We start from the raw sequence: 24207 nt of genomic DNA on the forward strand, positions 1-24207 counted from the left end.
ATAAGGGGCTTCCCAGGTGGCAGAGTGGTGAAGAATCTGCCTGCCAATTTGCAGGAGACAAAAGGAAACGTGCGTTCAGCCCTTGGGTTGGGAAGATCGCCTAGAGTAGGAAATAGCAACCCATTCCAGTATTCTTGCCTGGAAAATTCCTTGGACAGAGGAACAGAAGAACCTGGCAGCCTGTAGTCCATGGGGTCGCAAAGAGTCAGACACAAATAAGACTCCTCCTACTGACTGAAAGCTAACTTAGAGCAGGGACAGTCTTATTCATTTTTAGATGACCAAGGCCAAGCCAGACACTAGTAGGCTCTCCACGTGTTTGCTGAATGAATGAACGAAAGCCACCATATAATTTACCACATGGGCTGCTACACAAGAGAAATAAAAACTTGACTTCAACCTGACTTTGAAAGAAGTACTAGTGAAGCTCTCCTCAACATGCTTAAGTAAGACTTTTCTCATATCTAAATTATTCATAAGCAGGAAGGATGTCAAAGACTTCAACAATAGTTATCAACTGGAATACAAAAACAATGAAAAAATATGTTCAGAGAAGCAGAGTCATTGCCTGAAGCATGAATATATGAGACAGAATGTTTGGTTTGCATTTACTCCCAAAACTGGTACTGTTACACTTTCAACACCTAACATGATAGCCACAGTCACATGTGACTAATTTTTTTAATATTTTAATTAAATTGAAAAACTCACTTTGGTCACACTGGCCACATGTCAAACGCTCATCAGCCACATATGAGTACTGTATGAACAGACAGATACACAATATATCCATCATCACAGAAAGTCTACTAGACACAATGATTCTAAACAATTCTCCCACGGCTATTTGGTAGACACAAGATTCTTATTCAGTGTTCTGTATTTTTGCATGCTACAAGGATAATTTCATGTTACAGATTTTTCTGGAAAACATTACAGAAAAAGTATCAGGTCATTTAAAGATAGATTCTAGAAGGCACTCCCATCCAATCCCCAGTTAGTTACTCTTACATCCTTTAGTACCCACACTCTTACTACTGCAGCACAATGGTGATCACGTCCCTGCCAGATCCAGTGGCCTTGTCTCAATTCTTATTTCCCTTACCTTTGATCAGTCTAACCGAAACCTATAGTTTTCTATGGGCCATTCTCTATTGTAGGTGCTAGAGAGCAGACTTATTGAAAAACACTCTTATAGAAAACACCACAATAACTAAACGTTTAAGAGAAGCGTTATGCTCTCTGGTTTAAATGGAGAGAAAAGCAAGCAATTCTGCCAGAGGGCTTCACAAAATCTAACATCTGACCCAGACCTGGAAGAATGAGGATTAGTCCCCTGGGAGGAGCTGAGAAGAGAGGTGGTGGCTCAAGAATACTTTCTAACATGAGGGAACAGCCTGAGCAAATGACCTTAAACTAAAGCAGTCAGAGAGGAGACAATAAAGCTGGAAAGATGAGTGATGGTTAGACTGAAAGGTCCAGAATGTCATTTATGGCAACCTGACTTCTACTCTGTAAACAAGAGAAAACCAATGGAATGGCACCATCAGATCTGTGACTAACAAAGAGAGCCTTGCAACAGCATGAGAAACAGCTAGGAGGTGAAATGAGGGTAGAAATGAGAAGACCATGGTGAGGGTCTGGAATGCTTTTTTCCTAACCCTACGCATATTTTCTCCCAACCTGATGAAAATGACTGGCACTCAGACCAAGTTCTAATTCCAGGTAAAAACAGCACAGCCTTCAAGTGTGTGGAATAGGGAGACAGTGATCTATCCATCCACAGAGATCGCTGGCAACACAAAAGAGGTGGACATGAGGAAGTCCGATTTTTGAGCAGAGAAGTCAGAAAGCTATGACAGAACCAGCACCAAGAAAAAAAGCATTTCAAGGAAATGCTCCATATTATACAACTAGCAAAAAGGGCACAGACACAGCCATCGGTTCTCCAGCAGCACAGGGGCAGAAACCTCTCAACTGGCCCAAGGTGAGGATTACACTGGCCGCACTGTGGTAGACGGAGATGAGGGCACTGAGGAAGGCAGGATAAAATGCTCTTTCAAGTTAGAAAATACATGTTACAGTATGGAGGAACCTTAAAAACTTTATGCTAAATAAAGGAAGCCAGTCACTAAAGACCAAATATTATGTGGTTCCACTTGAAACATCCAGGACAGGCAAATCTACAGAGATGTGGTTGCCTAAGGTTGGGGACTAGTGATAGGGGGACTGGAAGATGACAGCTGGAGAGTACAGGAGTTTCTTTTCAGGGTGATAAAAGTGTTCTAAAGTTGACTCCACAAATAAACGAATATACTAAAACACACAGACTTATATACACCTTTAATGGGTAAACTGTATGGCATGTGAATCATATCTCAATAAAACTGCTGCCAGCAAGAGGGAAGAAAAGTCTGGAAAGTGTGGCAGACCCTGCTCAGTGCTTCCCTCAAATCAGCCATTTTCTTTCCTGGTCAAATGGCTACCAACAATAAAAACTACATTCCCTGCCTCTGTGGCTGCTAGGTGGGGTATGAAGGTCTCATCAATAGACCGAATGTAGAACTGATGCAGGGGAGGGGAAAACTGCTAAAGCCGAGTTCTGAGGAGATCAGAGGGGACTAGCACACAAGCGGAGGCTAGTCCTGGAAATGAACTATGGACTCCCAAAGGACCACGCCACGGGAACAGAGGAGGAAGCAGCCCCTAACAGCCAAGTGTAGGTAAGTAGGTGCAGTGGTGGACTCTTCTAATTGCTTCCATTTTCTCAATTAAGGAAGAGGCAAGATCACTGGTTGACAGTGAGGCTGGAGAAGGGAAACAGGTTTGAGCTAAGGAGGTAGTGCCATATTGTCCTGAAAATAAAATAAATGGACTAAGGAATCTTAGTGGGATGGCTAGTCACTGTTTAACTTAGGAAAGAGCCACTTTTGAGGTTATGGATCCTGAGTTCAAAATGAGACCAGTCAGCATATCTTTCTCCTGCTCCTGACAATCAGTGAAAGGGTAGAATAAATGAAGAGGTGGATTCAACCAGGGCCAAGGTTTTGCCAGATAAGATAAAGTGAGAAAGGGTATGAGTTAAAAATATATAAAAGGAGGTGACTACAGTGAACTATGAACTCTGAGGAGGAAATTGGGAAGTGAAGAAGATTGAAGGGCAGTAAAAGGGTAGTAAGATCAATGGACTGTAAACCCCCAGTGGAATGAAGGATTTCAGTATCTGAGTAGTAAAGGGATTAAGCCATAAAAAGAACACACTATTAATGGAGAGAGCAACTTCTCTCTAAGGTTATTGGCAATATTAGAATTTAAACTGCATATATTGGGAATTCCCTGGAAGTTCAGTGGTCAGGACTCCACATTTCCACTGCAGGTGACATGGATTCGATCTCTGGTCAGAGAACTAAGATCCTGCACACCTCAAGGGGTGGTCAAAATAAGTAAATAATAAACTGCATATACATTGCTTGAACCAGCCAATTCTACTTATAAGAATTTATCTCATATATATATTCACATGGATGTAAATACTTATGTTCAAGAATGTCTACTTCAGCAATAGCTTTATTATTAGTATATTAACAAAAGATTAGAAACAACTTAGGTGTCCCTTTTGAGGACTGATTTAAGTATGTATACAATAGCATATGGTATGGACCTAACAGAAGCAGAAGATATTAAGAAGAGATGGCAAGAATACACAGAAGAACTGTACAAAAAAGATCTTCATGCCCCAGATAATCATGATGATGTGATCACTGACCTAGAGCCAGACATTCTGGAATGTGAAGTCAAGTGGGCCTTAGAAAGCATCACTACGAACAAAGCTAGTGGAGGTGATGGAATTCCAGTTGAGCTATTTCAAATCCTGAAACATGATGCTGTGAAAGTGCTGCACTCAATATGCCAGCATATTTGGAAAACTCAGCAGTGCCCACAGGACTAGAAAAGGTCAGTTTTCACTCCAATCCCAAAGAAAGGCAATGCCAAAGAATGCTCAAACTATCACACAATTGCACTCATCTCACATGCTAGTAAAGTAATGCTCAAAATTCTCCAAACCAGGCTTCAGCAATATGTGAACCGTGAACTTCCTGATGTTCAAGCTGGTTTTAGAAAAGGCAGAGGAACCAGAGATCAAATTGCCAACATCTGCTGGATCATGGAAAAAGCAAGAGAGTTCCAGAAAAACATCTATTTCTGCTTTATTGACTATGCCAAAGCCTTTGACTGTGTAGATCACAATAAACTGTGGAAAATTCTGAAAGAGATGGGAATACCAGACCACCTGATCTGCCTCTTGAGAAATCTGTATGCAGGTCAGGAAGCAACAGTTAGAACTGGACATGGAACAACAGACTGGTTCCAAATAGGAAAAGGAGTACGGCAAGGCTGTATATTGTCACCCTGCTTATTTCACTTCTATGCAGAGTACATCATGAGAAACACTGGGCTGGAAGAAGCACAAGCTGGAATCAAGATTGCCGGGAGAAATATCAATAACCTCAGATATGCAGATGACACCACCCTTATGGCAGAAAGTGAAGAGGAACTCAAAAGCCTCTTGATGAAAGTGAAAGTGGAGAGTGAAAAAGTTGGCTTAAAGCTCAACATTCAGAAAACGAAGATCATGGCATCCGGCCCCATCATTTCATGGGAAATACATGGGGAAACAGTGGAAACAGTGTCAGACTTTATTTTTTGGGGCTCCAAAATCAGTGCAGATGGTGACTGCAGCCATGAAATTAAAAGACGCTTACTCCTTGGAAGGAAAGTTATGACCAACCTAGATAGCATATTGAAAAGCAGAGACATTACTTTGCCAACAAAGGTCCGTCTAGTCAAGGCTATGGTTTTTCCTGTGGTCGTGTATGGATGTGAGAGTGGGACTGTGAAGAAGGCTGAGTGCCGAAGAATTGATGCTTTTGAACTGTGGTGCTGGAGAAGACTCTTGAGAGTCCCTTGGACTACAAGGAGATCCAACCAGTCCATCCTGAAGGAGATCAGCCCTGGCACTTCTTTGGAAGGAATGATGCTAAAGCTGAAACTCCAGTACTTTGGCCACCTCATGCGAAGAGTTGATTCATTGGAAAAGACTCTGATGCTGGGAGGGATTGGGGGCAGGAGAAGAAGGGGACGACTGAGGATGAGATGGCTGGATGGCATCACTGACTCGATGGAGTCTGAGTAAACTCTGGGAGTTGGTGATGGACAGGGAGGCCTGGCATGCTGCGATTCATGGGGTCATAAAGAGTCGGACACAACTGAGCGACTGAACTGACTGAAGTGACTGACAATGGCATGTTATACAACCATTAAAGATCTGTTAATGACTGATCTCAAAGATAAGACTAAATTAAAAAAAATAAGATATTACGTATTTACAGTCATGCCATTGTGTATTAGTGGGATGTACAAATATACAGAACAGAACCTGGCAGAGAGACACAATTAACATTCACCAGAGACAATGAACACTGGTATATACACAGACTTTCTCTCAAAAAATACACAAGAAATTCTTAATGGTTGCTTCTAGGAACCATACATTCTTTTGCACTGTCTCAATCTATAAAATGTATGGTTTTTCCAGTAGTCATGTACAGATGTGAGTTGGACCATAAAGAAGGCTGACAATGATGCTTTTGAACTGTGGTGCTGAAGAAGACTCCTGAGAGAGCAAGGAGATCATATCAGTCAATCCTAAAGGAAATCAACCCTGAATATTCTTTGGAAGGACTGATGATGAAGCTCCAATACTTTGGCCATCTGTTATGAAGAGCCGACTCACCAGAAAAGACCCTGACACTGGGAAGTATTGAGGGCAGGAGGAAAAGAGGGCGACAGGGAATAAGATAGTTGGATGGCATCACCGACTCAATGGACATGAGTTTGAACAAACTCCAGGAGACAGTGAAGGACAGGGAAGTCTGGCATGCTGCAGTCCATGGGGTTGCAAAGAGTCGGACACAATTTAGCAACTGAGCAACATGAAATGTATGTACTATGTTTTTTAAAATGATTAATGAATTTTAGTACTGACTGACTTGGAAAGGTCTAGGTAGTATATTAGGCAAAAAGGGCGGGGGGCAAAGCAGCACATGTGTAAGACCACATCTTGGAATCTGACTTCCTGTATATTGAATCTAACAGAAGTATATTGCTCCTCTCTCACTTAACTTCCCTAGGCTAACCAACACTGTCCACCCTCTCTTCCCTACAAGGAGGTAAAACAAGATTATCTGTGTTCAAGCAGTTGAACACTGCCAAGGGCTGATTCACACTACTCATAACACTCCTCTTTATCTCCTTTTAGGCCAAGTTACGCCCTCCCCAGAGATGACACCCTGGCTGCTCCAGCACAAATTCTTCTTTAACTTCAAACCCTTACAGCTGTTTCCCAAACGACTGTGTAAGCTTGCATCACTTGATGCGCTGCACTTGATAGAGAAGGCTTCTGAAATCAGGTGCCTAGGGTACAAAGCAACTGTCAATCTCTGAGTAAGTTACTCAACTCCTCTGATCTTCTACTTCCTCATCTGGCAATGGGGAAAATAATGGCTCTTACCCTCATAAGATAGTGCTAATTACTCAGTTAACACAAGAAACTACTTAGAATAAACAACACCCGGCACACAACAGCCAATGCTTCACTACTGGATACTATTATTTGTAAGCTCCAATTTAAAAGAAAAAATAAAGAATACATAGTCAGCCCCCCTCTACGGTCCCCCTCTATCTATATGTTCTTCATCTATGGATCCAAAATATTCGGGGGGAAAAAAAATCCAGAAAGTTCCGAAAAGCAAACTTGAATTTGCCATATGCCTCCAACTATTTATATATCATTTACATTGAATTTGTGCTTCCCTCATAGCTCAGTCGGTGATACACTGAATTTATGTCTACAGCTGACCCTTGAACAACACAAGCTTGAACTCCCCAAGTCCACCTATACTTGGCTCTTCAATAAATACGATACCACCACACGACCTATGGTTGGCTGAATGCAACTAACTGGGACTTAAGTATCCAGATTTTGGTATTCAGGTCAGGTCCTGAAACCAATCCCCATGTAAACTAAGGAACAAGTATTTCCACTGTATTAGGTATTATAAGTAATCTACAGATGATTTAGAGTAAGAGATGATTTAGAGTATATGGAAGGATGTGCACAGGTTATATACAAATGCTATACCACTTTATATAAGGGATATAAGCATCTACAGGTTTTGGTATCTGTGAGAAGGCTGGAGTCAAATCTGTGAGGGATAACCATCTTCATTTCTATATTCCCTACAATCCCTAGCAAGGTCAAAAATATCACTGAACAGAAATGTGTTCACCAAATGAATTAATAAGAAACGTAGCCTTCCTAAGTTCATAGATAGAAATGTGTTGGTATAAGAAAGGGTTAATTTTCTAACTTTTTGAAAGGAAACCTTCAAAAGCCCAAGTGACTAAAAATAGACATTACCCTTCAAATTTACTTCCTCTTAGTTACTTGCCTGCTTTCCTGAATTAGTCTTAAGTCTCATTCTTCAAGTAGGAAGTTATTTCTTTTCAAACAAGACTTACAATTAACAAACCACTGTATATAAAAACTGTAGCTAGCCCCTACATTCGTGCATGAAACAACACCGTAAAAGGAGAAAAAAGGGCTAAATGTCTATCTTACCACATGAGGTATGGCAAAAGGCCTTTAGCAAAAGCCCAATGCTCTGGTAATATTTTAGGGGGCATCAGTGTTCAACCAGGATGAAGAGATTCATTATAGGGGATCAGAAATAATTTGTTAATAATAGCTAAAATACTGAAGATACAAGAAATTTATTTTTTCCATAAATTAAAGCAGAGTCAAGGTTACCTGAATATAGTGGTGTTTTTTTCCCTAAAATGAAAAATTCCCTAATTCAGTACATGTTTTAAGGCCCATAAGCATTCCCTCCTTGCATTCTATTGAGTCCTTCCAAGCAGAAGGGGAAAAGGCCTGGAAACTGTGTATGTCCACTGTTATGTTACCTTATGAATAATCCTGATAATTCACTGTAGTTGGAGGAAGGTGTAAGCACATGCACTTTAACCCTTCCACCATCCACAGATTCAGGAAGGGGACAGCTGACACAAGCTCTCAGCATCCCAGTGATTCTGATCCACCACCCCTCCCAACCCAAAACACTCTCATCAGTGTTATTTGACCAAACATTATTTTTGGGGTTCAAAATCAGAGTCCCATCCTGGGTGTGTCTCACAAGCATACAGCATGTACTATATGGACTACTACATAAAATGAGAAATATTCACTACATGGACAGGTCCCACACAGACTAGCCAAAGAAAAGGTTCTTCGCGAAATTAATTTCCAGTTATAGGAAGCAACTGAGTAGAAAAAAGGCAGTTTACAGTAGCAGTAAAGGAGCTACATTACCTGGAAGTTATCTTACTAGCTTTGTGCCCCTTTACAATTTCCTTATCTGTCAAGTGAAGAATGGAACCTTTCAAACAGGACTATCATCAAGATTAAATAATATATTATACAAAAAGAGCTTCCACATATGGAAAATAGGTCAATGTTCAATAAATGTGTGTCATTATTATTTAGGTCTTATTTTATACAAACGGCAACTCTGTCCCTTCAAATTCTATCTGTCCAGAATTTGAAGAACAGTTTATAACATGACCTGATCTGAAAGGAATATTTTTCCTAAAATGAAACTTTAACCAGCTCAGCAAATAATTATTTTTCCAACGTGCATATCCCATCCATACTTCATCCTGCATTCTCCTTTACCATTAAAGAAAAAGACTTAGCTTTTCCCTCCCTGCCAAGAACTACAGATCCACAATTCTTCAACCAACAGTCTTGCGGTTAGATGTTTCTAAATTCAGAATTTTTCATATTTAGAAAGGCAATATGGTACAAATGCCAAATATTCTGTAACACACACACTGGGTTAACAGTTCTTCAGTAAAATAAATCAACAATCACACCAAGTTGGATGAAGACTACACAACTTCTCACCAGTTCAGTTTAGGTTTTGCCATCAAATGAGTCTATGATTTTTATAACTTTCTGAATGGCAACTATGAAATCCTTAACCAATGTCAATCTGCTATAAACACACAATCACATTCCTATTAATACTTTCTAAGCACCTTTTGTAACGCACTAAAGTCTGATTTTTCCATGACCAATAACCATGCTCTTATCTCAGGGAAATAGATTGAGCGCCTCCTAATATAAAAACAAAACAGGCTTTAAATTAGGTGAGGAGGGGATTGGCTGAGTTATGACTTCAAGCTAAACTGTAGGGGCAGACAGCAATTTGAATGCTACAATGTAAATTTGCTAAATAATTTTGATAATTTGGTTAGGGACCACACATTTTTACAAAATTTTTTTTCTTAGACTCACAGGAAATCTGCCTCTGTGCACAGTTTTTAGCAGATAAGGAGCCACCAAAGACTTTAAGATAATGCTACCAGATTATAATGAATGCATTATATACACAGACGTTTATTAGCCAAACATTCATTATAAGCAGGCACAAAACAGTTCTCCAGCCAAGAAAGAGAAGTAGAAATAATTCAACTGAGTAACTGTACTGCTTCTGCTGGATCAAGATCTTTACAATATTTTGGAAAGATAATGAATAAATTTCCATGCGGAGAAAATAATCACAGCTTGAAAAAAAATCACTAACTCAGCATACTTGAGAAAATTATTTTACCTCGTAATTCTTCAAAGGGATTAGTTGCATAAAAGAAACAGTGATGACTACAGTAAGCTTTCTACAACCTCTCAATCACCCAAGAAATAAAAGCATTTAACACCAGCACAGCTTTGGACATGACTTAATTTTTACTTTTGTACTGCATTCATTATTTTAAACACAGAGGACACAACAGATTAGAAGTTGAGTTCATAAGACTTACCTTGTTGGCATCCCTATGCCTCAATTATGTAATCCAGTTGAAATTTTATATTATTTCTCTAAGTTACAAATCAGTTTTGTACATATTACTATTATAAAACCAAAACTGTCTAGTCTTTTGGAAACTAAACTTGAAATTTTACAAGGAAAATTTAAGACTCATAGAAATCCTGTGAATTTCATCATGAAGAACAATGATCCTAGTGTACATAATAACTTACCCCCAACTTTATCCAAGTTTTGTCAATGTTGGTTTCTATGGAAGGGAGTAGTGTCAATTCAAGAGGTGTAAAAAATATTTTGGATGAAATATGGGTACAAAATGTCATATTGCAGATAAGAAAAAACTTCAACTCCCAAACCACTAACATAAAATTATAAAACCCAAAGCATACAACCACCCTCAGCCAAAACAATATCCTGTAATTCAGGATATTAAGCCATGTTTTCTTCACTGTCCCCTGGATGTACATCATCCACCCTTCCCCCACCTAGATAACCTCATACTTAAGGCTAAGTCACTTTCTCTCAGGCCTTCTCTGACCCAATTTAGATCAGGCCCCTTAAGTACTCTGAATCCGTAATATTTCTCTCTACCTCACTCATCACACCCCTCCAAAGTTTCTTCCTGCCAAACTCCAATTAGTTTAAGAATCACATCTCTTATTCATCATTGTTGGACAAGCAGAGGCCCAAGCATGTAATAATTAAGTGTTCAAATAACAAATATGAAAAAATACATTTCACAAAGAAACTTTACATAACCAATTTGCTCTATACAAATTTTTAAGAAAATGGTTACAAAAAGATCAGCTGTGTACACCAGTGGTGAGCTACCTTCTAAGACACAGTTGTTGTAATTTAAGAATATAGAAACCCCTCATAAAATCAGGAACTGCAATTATCTATAGAAGGAGTGTTAAAACTCAAATCCTCCCTATGAACTTATTTGTTCTTATTTTAGCCAACTCTGTAATTTTAGCTGGGCAGCAACTAAGTGCACGGTAGTTTATGAAATGCATGCGTGAGTGAGAAAGAGGTGTAGCCTATGACAGGGAAGCAGAAAACCCTGTAAATCAGGCTTAGAAATGTAAAATGGGGAGGCAGAGAAGTGCCACTCAGGCCAGGCCAGAGTCCTAAAGCAATTCAACATACTCTAAGGACAGATCTTAAAAATCCTTTAGGAGGAAAGGATTACACAGGAAACCTCATTACACAGGAAAGCTTAAGGCCCAGACACAAAGAGAGAAAAAGATATTCACTATAGGAATAAAACAAGTTGTAAAGCTTAAAGATGCAAGCTTCAGTTATCCAGAACACAACGATACTATGTTGGTTTAGGATCTCAATTTTTCTACACGAGCCATATTTCCTGTCCTTAAACACACACAAATGAATGTTTACAGGATGCCCTGCAATGCACTCTCCTGAAGCAAAGCTATCAGAGCTATAAAACTGAAAATAAAAGTCAAAATACAGGCTTTCCTTCAGATAGTCCTAAAAGTAACAACCAAACTAGAATCAGATTTTTCTTCAAAGAATAAACCTGGCTGAAAACAAGTGTAGATTTTCATAATAAGCACTCCCTTCTCCACACTGCTGTTTTGGTCTTTTTGTTAAAATACACATACAAATGAATATAATACAAACTTCTTCCTTAAGTCAAAGGAAGAAACTATGTTTCAATGCAATGAGCAGAAATTGTCTTATCAACAATCTGGTTCACCCATACCTAGGACTGTGCTGAGCACACTGGAAACACCAGTAACTACTTGGGGAAGTAAACTGAAAACAAATGCATTTATGAACTACACTGGAAACTGGGTGGCAAGGAGGCCCAAACTACCATCTGTCCATTTGCTCAGAATGAGCTTGAGCCTAGTACTATCAGTATTATTTAGCCATCCTGATCAAGCAGTTGCCAAGGGTCAATATCAGTTCAAGGGACCTTGGAGACCAAAAGCAGCAGGCCGAAGGTACATAAGCAGAGGAGAATGACAAAGCCTCCGAAACACTGCCAACAAGGAATCATCCCAGATTTAAATTCTTTGCAGGGTAGGGGGCCAAGAAATACTGGGAGAGAACATACCTCCTGGCTTCCTAATAGGATCATTGTATCACTGACTTCAAAATGTAAATATTTCAGGGTGAACTTTAAATAAATGCACAGAATCAGAATTGGACTTTGTGCAACCTAATTCTCCACTGACATTGTCCCCAAGACAGTGCCTGACTTGAGAAATGACACACAGAGGAAAATGAAGCAAGAGCCCCAAGCTGCTCATGGCCTGCTCAGATGTTTCAGCAATGACACTGCATAGCCAGGCACACTGCATTTTGGCCCAAAAATCACTGTTCTTCTCAAGTTTCCACAACTAACAAACTGAAAACTCTTCAGGATCAGACCTCAACATATATTTTAACAATTTTTTTAGTTGAGGTGAAATTCACATAGTATAAAGTTAACTTTCTAAAAGTGCATCATTCAGTAATGTTTAGTATATCTGCAATATTGTGCAACCACCAATTCTACCAAATTCCAAAACATGTTCATTTTCATCACCACCAAAGAAAATCCCATACTCATTAAGCAGTCACTCCTCAGTTTCCCCTCCCCTCAACACCTTACAGCCACCAATTTGCTTTCTGTCTCTACGGATTTACCTATTCTAGACACTTCATATAAATGAAATCATACAATATGTGGCCTTGTGTGTCTGATTTCTTTTACTTAGCATAATGCTTTCAAGGTTTATCCATACTACAGCATGTATCAGTGCCTCATTTTTAAAAAATAGCTAAGAATATTCCATTGTAGGTATGTACACTGTTTACCCATTCACCTGTTGACGCACATTTGGATTATTTCCACTCTTTGGCTATTTGAATAGGACTGCTATGAACATTTATGTACAAGCATTTGTGTACCTGTTTTCAATTCTTTTAGGTATATACTTAGGAATGGAATTGCTGGGTCTCACAGTAATTCTATATTTAGCTATTTAAGGAACTGCCAAACTATTTTCCACAATGTATACTTTCAACTATCTTGTCAGATAATTACCAAGACATATTGTTAAGGGGAAAGAACAGATGTATAACAGTGGGATGTGCATTAGTCTTTATATAAAAAAGGGACAGAGTATGACTAGAAGGATACATATAAAACAGTTACTTGGTTTATATACAGGAAACAGGTACAAAGGTTTTCTCTGAAGTGAGAACCTTGGGAGGCTGAGATGTGAGAAAGGCTTGTTGTTTTCAAGCTCAACCCCTTCTGCTCTGCACTGAATATCCACACTTTACCAACCCGCTTGCCCTAAAATACCTTTAAAGCTCCAACAGAAGCCCGAAGTCTGAGAGAAGGACTGCACAAAGTTTACTATCCTAACCATTTTTCAGCGTACAGTTAAGTGGTATTAAATACTGTCATAATGTTGCACAACCATCACCACAGTGTATCCACTAACTCTCCATCTTGTAGTCTAAAACTATACCCACTGCACATTAACTGCCCTCCCCTACTCGACTATTCTTCACCCCTCCCCAACCCTCGGCAACCACCATTCCACTTTGTCTCTATGGTTTTGACTACTCTAAGTACCTCATATAAGTGGAATCATATAGTATTTGTCTTTTTGTGACTGGCTTATTTCAGTTAGCATGTTCTCAAGGTTCATCTATGTTGTAGCACACTGCAGAATTTCCTTTCATTTTAAGGCTAAATAATACTCCATTGTATGTATATAGCATAGTTTGCTTATCCATTCACTGGCTAGAAGACACTTGTGCTGCTTCCCTGTTTCAGCTCCTATGAATAATGCTACTGTGAACACACCTGTACAAATATCTCAAGACTCTGCTTTTAATTCTTTGGGGTATTAACCCAGAAGTGACATTTCTGGGTCATATGATAATTCTATTTTTTAAGGCCCTTTATACTGTCTTCCCGGAGAAGGCAATGGCACCCCACTCCAGTACTCTTGCCTGAAAAATCCCATGGATGGAGGAGCCTGGTAGGCTGCAGTCCATGGGGTTGCTAGGAGTCGGACAGACTGAGTGACTTCACTTTCACTTTTCACTTTCATGCATTGGAGAAGGAAATGGCAACCCACTCCAGTGTTCTTGCCTGGAGAATCCCAGGGACGGGGAAGCCTGGTGGGCTGCCATCTCTGGGGTTGCACAGAGTCGGACACGACTGAAGCGACTTAGCAGTAGCAGCAGCAGCCTTAGGGACTATGGTAAGGATGCAAAGTGAGAACACTTAATTAATGGAAAATAATACTTCTGAAGAGTAAGTCTGAAAGATAAATGAAGTTTGCATATAGTTCCTACAGGATAAATAAATACTTTGTGATTGAAGATTCTTCAGCTACAATTAGACACATGAATGTGTATGAGTTGGCATGGATTAGATATTGTTCAAAACCCCTTCAGTTATAAAAGGCAGTGGCAGCAAGTAATAGAAAAAAATCTCCACCCCATGGATCTACTTTTCTGTCCATTTCTTGGAGAGTGCCATCTCTGCTGCTACTATTTACTGATGCTTAAGCGTAAAACTAAATGATTACATCGTGAGATAAAGGCAGAATCACTACTACAACCCAAGAATGAATCTAGACAACTTGTGATTAACATGGTCTCATGTTTACCAAACTATTATTCACGATGTCAGTTAACATGTATAAAAATGATGGTGAAACCTTAGTCCAACATACCAACTCCTACAGTTAAACAAAAGACAACAACAAACGTGTGCTTCTCCTATACAGTCAGGCAGCAGTAAAGAAATTCATATAACTAAGCTTCCTATCAAAATCCTCATCATTCTGAAAGCAAACAGTCACTATATAAATTCAATGCACTGATATCCTAGAAGAAAAATACACCTGAAGAATCTACCAGAGTTAGAACAAGTATTTCCACCAACGGAGAAAATTAACATGTATTGAGCACTATGCTCTTCACATATTATTTCATCTAAAATTCCTATGAAAGGGAATCTTCATTTCACAGATGTAGGTCCTGAGTTTCAAAGAAATTAAATAATCTGCTTAAAGACAGATGGATAGCTAGCTAGACAGGCAGGCAGGTCATCTTTGGCAGAATTCTTTTGTAATTATAGGGCCATCAGCCTTCCCAGTTTAAAAAAAAAAAAATTCTGATTTAAGCAAACCTACAGAGCAAAAGCATAACTTTACTTTTGTTTTTAACTCAATAATGTAAAAACTGAACTGAGAAAACCCTGAAACATAGTGTGTCCTTTTTTAAAAAGAGGCCATCAATCAAACCACTTTAAAGCATCACTCAAATCTGCTGAAAGGAGAAATTTCAAGCCTCATGGGACTGCAACAGAGCATCATGCCGAGCAGTGCTAGTCTAGCTGTCATCCTATGTCCAGCAGTTGCACTGGCTAATCTCTTGCCATAGGTCATCAGTATTCCCTACTAGAATACAAATGGGCAGTGCTACTAATGTTTTTGTGACCATTAACCCTGGATGTGCTTTCTACTTTATCATCAGTGATACTGAGAAAAGCAGATGAAATGATTCAAAATGTTAATGTTTTTAGGAATAAAGAAGACAATGTAAAAGAAAGAAAAAACTATCTGAGGGCAGGGACCGCCTTTGTTTTCTTCAAATGTGTCCCAAGACTGCTGGCACATAGTAGCTATTGAGGAACTATTTCTTCAATGAATGAAAAATGACAAGCTAGCTTGGCCATTCCTCTTACCATGCTAAGAAGTTCAAAGCCAACCCAAACCATTACCATTATGTGACTTCCCTGCCAGGTAGCCCATCTCACCAAAAGAGAATATTCATCCTCTTAACAGCTCTCTTCTTTATATATAGAGTTCCCTCCGACCCAAGGAGAACAAGAAAAGGTAGTCAAAATAGTACCAAATCAGGATACTTGGTATCAATTAAATTAGATGATTCTATTTCCTTTATTTGTAATCAGTTTAAAATACCTGAATAGCCCCAGAGTGGGCTGTTACACCTGCTATTAACACCGCTCCCACTCAAACCAGTACTACTGCTGACTCCTCTGGCAAGAGGAAGAATTATCCTCCAATCTTCATTCTCTGACTGAATTATTTTTTATTGACAATCAGACATACCCATAGCACAGGCTGTGGTAAGATGTGTGTAAGGTGACCAAACTATAGAAAAAATGAAAACGTAAAGACATTAAAAAAAGAAATTAAGATGAGAGTGAAACAGAAGTGAGAGAAGTATGTGTAAAATGCAGTAAACACATCTTAAAGATTAAGAGGTTAGAAAATATACTGTCAACTAAGGAAGAAACACTGGTAGAACAGAAGAGAAAAACGAAGTTATAGGAGTATTGTATGGAGAGACATAGGGAAATGAGACCAGAGGGGAAAGTTATGGAGTAAGATAAAGATCTCAAGGTTGGTGGAAAAGAAAATCAAAACAGTACTGCACCGACATTTCCCTAGAACTTACGTTAATATGTAATACATAATAATTTCTCTTCCATGGAGAAAGAGGAATGAAAGTTATTTACATACCTTACAAATGTGCTGCAAGACCCACGGCCTGTATGGCAGAAGTTCTACAAAGTGCCCTGACTTCTCAGATGAAAGGCACTATAAAAACACACACAAAATAAAACGAAATCAGGAATTACGTCTATTCATTTCATGGGGGAGAAAAACAAAGCACAAGATGTAAAACGGGTTTGCACAAAGACCTGGTAAGTAATTCAGAATCCAGAGGAGGAATAAATGCAGAATTTAATTTTAATCGACATACCATGAAAGTGACCACTTTTAAATGTTTTGGCCTCTTTCACTCAACAAAATGCACAGTATCAACCTTATTTTCTGAATGTTATAATGTTCCCCTTTTGAAAGTTAAAATCAAAAGCAGATGAATTTTATGTAAAATTTCCAAAATTATAGACATGCAACACACAGCATTATCAACACACAGCACAGGTAAAAGAATTTTACACTGAACACCTGTATGCCTACCACCCAGCCTACCATGAACATCTGAATGACCTGCTTTATCAAATTACATTTCCTTTTTAATACAGGCATTACAGAGACATTGCAGGCTAAAAGACAACTGTCCAAAAGCCAATGGCTTCAAAAACATAGGTTGAAGTTATTAGGCTAAAGACATTAATAATATGAAATCCTTCTGATACTTTTGTCAGAAATGAGCAGTATTAGTTTACTGTTTTGAAGGCAGAGTGGATTCAGACATATCCCCTGCTCTTGGTGAATGATTCTAACTGTTTAATGTAGGATCGTATCATCATCCTCATTTTTAAAAAAAAATCTGATGATTAAAATAAAAAATCCAAAAACGTCCCATGTCCTAAAAGATCCTACATGATGTGGTCCCTGCCCACCTCTCTAATTTCATTTTACCTCCTACTTTTCCCTTCACTACACTGCAAACTTATTTCACTGGCTGTTTGTGTTCTCTTTCCCTTTCCTGGAATATTAAGATGCTATTATAAATATGCTTAAGCACATTTACTTTACTCATCCTCTTAAAAAAAAAAAACCTCATTCTGCTATCAACTACAAACTGGCTCAGATTTAAGAGTATCTCATGTTTTTGATGATTATTTGCTATAAAAATGTTTTCGAATCATGTGGAGGAAGCACCAATAAACTCAGACCAACACTCAGAATGAGCAGCTTCGATGTCTATCTGATTTTTGGTCACATGACTACCATAATTATGAGTATACAAGGCCCTTATTTAATACAACAGCACCACAGATTAAAAATGAGTCACTTGAAATAGGAATTTTACAGTAATTACTAACTTCAAACTGTCTTGAAAATTTTAATTTATTAATCTCACAAGTATTTAACAGTGAGCATGTCCCCAGAGAGCAGACTATAGGAAGATACATTAACACAAGTTTAAAATTTGGTTACATTAATGTCAAAGTGCAAGCATAAAGGTATAAACTAAGTGGTAAGGGAAGAAGAAATTCCCTTAATTCCTTTTTTCTCTTTTTAATTCCCTTTTAAACTACAAATATGTGATAAAATCCACTGATTATGTTCAATCCCGTTTAAAATTATCACTACCAGCCACAATGCAATTAAATCTGAGGTGCTATCTATAGAAGCCCAGCAAATCCAAATTAGTGCTCTTAAAAGTTGAAAATATCAGTCTTTCTTCTGGCAAAGTTAACATAAATCTCTCAGCTCCAAGACAAAGTAGCAACCCACCTCCTCGAGTCACTGCCTGGACTCCACCCTCTGAACAAGAAACACCTGAAGATCTATGTTTTTACTCTCCTAATAACTTACACTCCCACATAGCCAGGTTAAACTTTTTTCTGCCACACCATGAAACATCTGGGATCTTAATTCACTGACCAGGAATTGAACCTGTGCCCTCTGCACTGGATCTGCAGTCTTAACTCTGAACCACCAGGGAAGTCTCCCAGGTTAAACTTTTAAAAAGAGTTAACTGACAAACAAGGAATCAGGGCTGAAAACACTCCAGCAAAACCACTACCACATACATATGAAACTATATTCTTGATATATGCTTTTTCTCCCCATCCCACCTCAAATCAAGAGCCCACAGTTGCCTATTAGAACTTACCAGGGCATAATTACATTGGATTTGGAACAGGGGAGCCTGGTCCTGCCTCTGGAATAAGTTGGGTCCCTCGAAAAGGCCATAACATCTAAAACCAGAAACTACACCAGGCAGAGACCCTGTATATTCATTTACCTATTTCAATCAACTGCTATAGGACCATCCAAATTACAGAAAGGAGAGGAAAAGCTAAAGAACTGAACTTTGCTTTAAAAAACTTTTAGATTCTCTCAATACATTAAAAAAAAAAAAAAAAAAACAGCAATACATAAAAGGAGAAGCACTGGAATAAGCTGAAAGTCCTGACTTTTAGCTGACTCTAAGCAAGCTGTTTGGGAGGACATGGAGAAGATCTTACAGAGAAATAGTTCTGGCTGGCACCTGACTAGACATACAACTGTGGGAAATTTACTGAAGTCTCTGGGACTCAGCTTCCCATCTGCAAATAAGGTTGGGAATACAAGTCCTGAAGATTGCTTTCAGGTCTAAAATTCTTGATCAATGAAAAAAATTAGTGGATTCCTAATCTCTTCTTGCCTCTAGTATGGATTTTTATGAGAACAGAGGCTATAAATCTAGGGCTAGACGTTGACTAAAACCAAATTCCATGTTATATATATTTTTGTTTGTTTTTAATCTTACACATTTTATGTCTCCAAGAGCCACCCACCAGTGCTCTAAAAAAAAAAACAAAACAAAAACAACTACCTAAGGCAATTTATCAAAAGAGATCTTTCTTAATTGTCCTTTACAATTAAGAACTAATCTTGTATTTCAGTCCAAACAATGTCACTTGTGCCAAATGCTCAAAACAACATCTCTCGCAATTGAGCCATGTCTAAAGTGACAATCAAGCAATGGTACATAAACATTACACATCTGGGTGTGCGACACTAAGTGGCAGAAAAATTCTCACCACAAACAACATTTAAAAGAATTTTTTTTAAAGTATTTTCCCCCCTTCAGATCTGGCAGGAATATAATCCCATTACACACCTGCAAGAAAGATTTATTTAAAAAGACTTAAAACACAGAAAGAGTCAAACAAGTTACCAACAGAGGTAAAAATGTTAAATCAGGACTATTAAGAAACACGAGTGAACCAACTCCAGGTAGAAAGAATGCCAATTTTCCATTATAAACTACTAAACATGGTTTTGACCAAACTGACTGCAAACAGTGCCATTTAATGAACTTGTAACTGGATCTAATAGGTAACTAAGCACAGATGTTTAGCTGATTCCTAATCAAGGTAGCAACTTAGACTAAGCAAATTATTACTTTATTGTGATCCCACAGAGTTTAAATCATGAAAAAAAATGTTCCTTTCAACCGGAAAATTCCCTTCAATACCGAAGAATCCTAACCTCTAAGATTTCAACACTATGCTTTACTTACAAAATTTCAAAGAATACTGCATTAAAAAAGAAAATACCCAAAACATAACTGGACTTCATGCAGTATAAAACGGTGATTCATGTTTCATATTAAATGCAAAAGCCAAAATGGAGTTGTAAAGAGTTTCTTTCCCATTTCAACTCCGACAGCCACGCGCGCTTCACAGGGGCCGGCTGCCGGGCGGGTCGTGGGGCCCGGCTCAGAGCCCCCGCCCTGCCGGCTCGGCCGAGAGAGAGGAAGCGACGGGGACCGCGGGCGGGCGGCTTGGGCTCTAGCAGGCCTGGCCGGGCGGGGGAAGGGGCGCGGGAGGCCGCGGGGCGCGCTTCCGGGGACTGCGCGGGCGGGGCCGCCGCTTTGGGAAGCCGGGCCTGGGTCCCCGGCCTGGAGTCGGGGTCAGGGGCCAGGGTCCTGGTGCTGGTGCTGCCGGCCAAGAGCAGCAGGTGGGGCGCGGCCGCGGCGGGGCGGCGGCCGGCGGGCGGCCGGAAGAGTGCCGGGCGGGCGGGCCCGCGGCGCCGCGGCGCTAGGAGGGAACCGTCTCACTCACCTCAGGCGACGACTCCGAGTCCGGCCTCTCCGCGCTGAGGACGCTTGTCCTCGAGTCGCAAGCTCGAGGACTACGGCGGGTGGTTGAGGAGGCGGCGGCTGACTAACGAGACAACCGACGGAGAGCGACGGGCGGGGAGCGCGAGAAACCAAGAGCGGGCGGCGACGGCGGCGGGAGGGCGGGGAGCGACGTGCGCGCCCCCGCGTGCCCAGCGGGCTCGAGCCGGGCCCAGTCGCGGCCCCGCGCACGCGCGCGCACTCCCTGCTCAGCCACGATTGCTCAGGAGCGCGTCCACACCCTAAAGGCAAGGCGCTTAACCAATCATTGCAGCCGCGTGGGGCATCACGGGAACTCCGGGGCTATAAAAGACCTGGTTGCTATTTTATACCCCTCTAGTCACTCATCCTTTAAGTTAGTAGGGTGGGGCTAGGTGCGCGTGCGCGGTTTTGATACTCCGCCCCAAACTGCCAACTCTTCGCGCAAGCGAGGTAGACGCGCCTTGCTTAGGTTTACGCGTGCGCACTAGAGGACCTGGGCCCGGAAGACCAGACGCTTGCGCAGTGGGGACAACAGTGACAGTCCCCCGGGTGAGGCGCCGGCCAGTCATGGCGGAACCTTGGTCTGGGCAGTCCTTGCAGGCTCTACCGGCCACGGTGCTGGGCGCGCTGGGCGCCCTCGGCAGCGAGTTCCTTCGGGAGTGGGAGGCGCAAGACATGCGCGTGACTCTCTTCAAGCTGCTGCTGTTTTGGTTGGTGTTAAGTCTCCTGAGCATCCAGCTGGCGTGGGGGTTCTACGGGAGTACGGTGACCGGGCTGTATCACCGCCCAGGTGAGACTCCCCACCAGCTTCCGTGGGCCGGCCACACCCCCTCCGCCATAGAGTGTACCTTTGGGCTCTCCCGAATCCCCCCCAGATTACCACTGATCCCTTGAGAACCTCATCACAACTTAATGCTGTACCCCTGACCCATGTCAACATTCATTTCACACCGAAAACCCCACCAGTCCACCCATAACGTATAAATTCCTTTGAACCCCCCATCAGACAATACCACTAGTCCCTTAGGGCTTCCACTACTCTGTCCAGCAAACAGTACCTCTGACCTGGGCTGATAACTGCTCGGATACCCACCGCCAGCCTGTTGCATTTCTGGATGTGTTCCTGCCCCCAGGTCTGGGCGGCCAGAACGGATCCACACCTGATGGCTCCACGCATTTCCCTTCCTGGTGAGTAAATCTATTCTGATTTCTACTCCATGCGCTTAGTAGGCAGAAGCCACTCCTGAGCTGAGGACAGGGAAAGGGAGTTCTCAAGGTAGTCCACCAGCTTAGTGGCATTCGCAGCACATTCCAGGGCCTGCAATAGACCTCAGGCTTCATGACACTGATGTCTTTATAGCCATCCATAACCTGTTCAGTAACCTGTGGGGCAGATGGTATTATTGTCACAATTTCAGAGATGAAGTGGCAAGTCTGTAGGATTCCACTCCACTGTAAGCCCCTCAGTTGGAAAGGCAGGACCCTCTGTCCTTAGTGCCCCGACTGGCCTCCTCAGGATCAGCTCCTCATGTGTAAAACATGAAGTCACTAGTTAGAGCATTCATTCAGGTGATCTCTGAGCTCCTACCGCATGGCAGGGTCCCCACTGGGTCCAGAGAAGAACAACCCAGGCCCTGCTCAGAGGGGGAGCTAGAGATTTAAAGGAAGGGCGGGCAGCAGTGCAGAGGTGAGGGCTGTCAGAGCAGGTGTCTTCCAAGTCAGACACCTAAACAGAGAGCAAAGGCAAGGCGGTGTACCAAGCAAAGAGAATGGACAGAACAACGCCCGGAGGCAAGAACAAGGGTGACATATTGGAAGGATAGACAAGGCTGTGACGTCTGAGGTCAAACATGAAGGCGTGGAGGGACTTGAAACACCCTATCCAATAGAGAGGGCACAAGGCCAGTTAGGAGGCCTGCCAATGCACAGGTTTCTGTCCCTGGCAACTCGTGAAGGATGGGAGCACCATGCACAAAGTGGAGAAGCAGGAGGAAGAATAAGCCTGCAGGTGAAAGGTGGGACTCCTTCCCACCACAGTGAGGGCTGTGGAAGTTCAGCAGAGAGATCTAGGTTATAGTGTGGCCTTACTGAGCCCAGCTCAGCCCCCATAAGTAGACTGTTGTACTGTCCATGGAATAACTCCTCTTCTCTTCTGTCATTTTCAGGGAAACAGCAGCAAATGAACCTCTCAAAACCCACAGAGAATAAGGGAAGCCAGCAGAGGGGTCTCCACGGGTATCACCGGGTCTCCTGGCTCCCACACTGAGTCCTGTTGCTGCCCAGACCCCAGGGACGATGGCAGAAGGGATGGGTTTGGGGGCAGGGTGTACCCCAGTGTTCGCAGGGCTGGGCCTCCACTGCCCTTGGCCTTGCCTTCAGCAGCCCCAGGCATTGGGCCAGTAAAGAATTTGCCTCTACCCTGATCTGGGTGCCTTAAGGAGAGAAGACCTCCTCCTCCTTTCAGGGGTCAGCTCAGAAGCTTCTGCGGTTGGGGAGGCCAACAGTCCATTTTCTGTCTTGGCTTCTTCCTGTTCTTCCTCCCATCCCCCGGGATGTGATCCTGTAGAGATTTGTCCCTGAGAGGAATCCTGAGGTTGATCACCTCTGAGGCTTTTCAGGCAGGTCTGTTTTCCCCTGAACCTTGAGGTTGCTTTATTTCTTTGCTTTTGCTTTGCTGGCAGGGAGCCAGGGAATCCTGGCCTGGACACAGCCTTATATTCTGTGGCTACTTAGCTGTCCATTTAGTATAAGACAGGGGGCAGCTGGCACCCTCCAGACATGGAGGCACCAAACACCCACCTCCTTTGACTTCTCCAGGTGGGAGTCGGGCTGTGTAAGTTCTTTTCCCAAGCATCATACTCATCCACCTAATCCCTCCCGGAAGGAAGCTGGGTACCTGAAAGAGGGTGAGTCTCAGGGGTGACTTCCCACCCCCACTGCCTAAGTGCCCATGGGGTTGTGCATCTGTGCCCTGCCAGTCACAGGGACAAACTAAGCAGCTAGTGCAGAGCAGCCCCATTGTGCCCTGCAGCCTCCCCACTTCCCATCTTTACCCGGGACCAGAGGAGCTTCATCCTGCCCGTATGCTAAGCAGCCCTGCAACTTCCACAGTGGGCCACACGAGCTCCAGATGAGCAGTGTGGGCCTGGACCAGCCTCCCTCCCCGATGGTCGTACGTCTGCCTGCTTCTGCTGGGCTAGCAGCTATCTCAGTGTCCCACTGCCTGCTTCCTCTCTGGTAAATGTCACATTGCCATCTGGCAGCCTAGGCCATCTTTGGAGTGTGCACTGGAGTAGGGCTGTGCTGAGCTCGTGCATGAGGACTGGTGGTGGGATGATGGTTCTGCAGCCCCAGGCCCGCCTACTGACAACAAACACCACACTCACAGTCGGTCTCACGTTTCACCCCAGGCTCAACTGAGGATGTGGCTTATTAAACCTGGAAGTGCATCAAGTGTGTGGTTATTCAGACAGGACGGAGTGCGCATGCACAGCAGAAACTGGGGAGGGAACACCCTGGGGGCCGCTGCCCCTGAGCACCCAGACTTGCAGAGGTGGAGAGGGGATACCAGCTTCCTACCAGCAGTGATGGTGTCCTATAGGGGCACCCCTTTAGTTCTTATAGAGCTGCTTGTCTCAAGGGGAACCCACTCTGAGCCTCGGCCAGGCAGGCCGGCATTAGA

General features: G+C 42.1%; 2 protein-coding genes across 2 annotated transcripts in view; one reads left to right on the plus strand and one right to left on the minus strand.

The window, feature by feature from the left end:
• Nucleotides 1-20712, minus strand: part of RHOA (ras homolog family member A) — a 50365-nt gene extending 29653 nt beyond the window's left edge. The window contains exons 1-2 of the mRNA XM_027522905.1: nt 20488-20712; nt 16475-16552 (exon numbers count right to left, since the gene is read on the minus strand). The gene's annotated coding sequence lies outside the window, so the exon portion shown is untranslated. The remainder of the gene's footprint in view (nt 1-16474; nt 16553-20487) is intronic.
• Nucleotides 20713-20874: 162 nt separating this feature from the next.
• Nucleotides 20875-23974, plus strand: TCTA (T cell leukemia translocation altered). The gene is made up of 3 exons (XM_027522906.1): nt 20875-21315; nt 21659-21713; nt 22691-23974. The coding sequence occupies exons 1-3, from the start codon at nt 21093-21095 to the stop codon at nt 22731-22733; spliced, it is 321 nt and encodes a 106-aa protein (XP_027378707.1). The 5' UTR covers nt 20875-21092; the 3' UTR covers nt 22734-23974.
• The last annotated feature ends 233 nt before the right edge of the window (nt 23975-24207 follow it).

The sequence above is a fragment of the Bos indicus x Bos taurus genome, chromosome 22, assembly GCF_003369695.1.
Source record: "Bos indicus x Bos taurus breed Angus x Brahman F1 hybrid chromosome 22, Bos_hybrid_MaternalHap_v2.0, whole genome shotgun sequence".
NCBI lineage: Eukaryota > Metazoa > Chordata > Mammalia > Artiodactyla > Bovidae > Bos > Bos indicus x Bos taurus.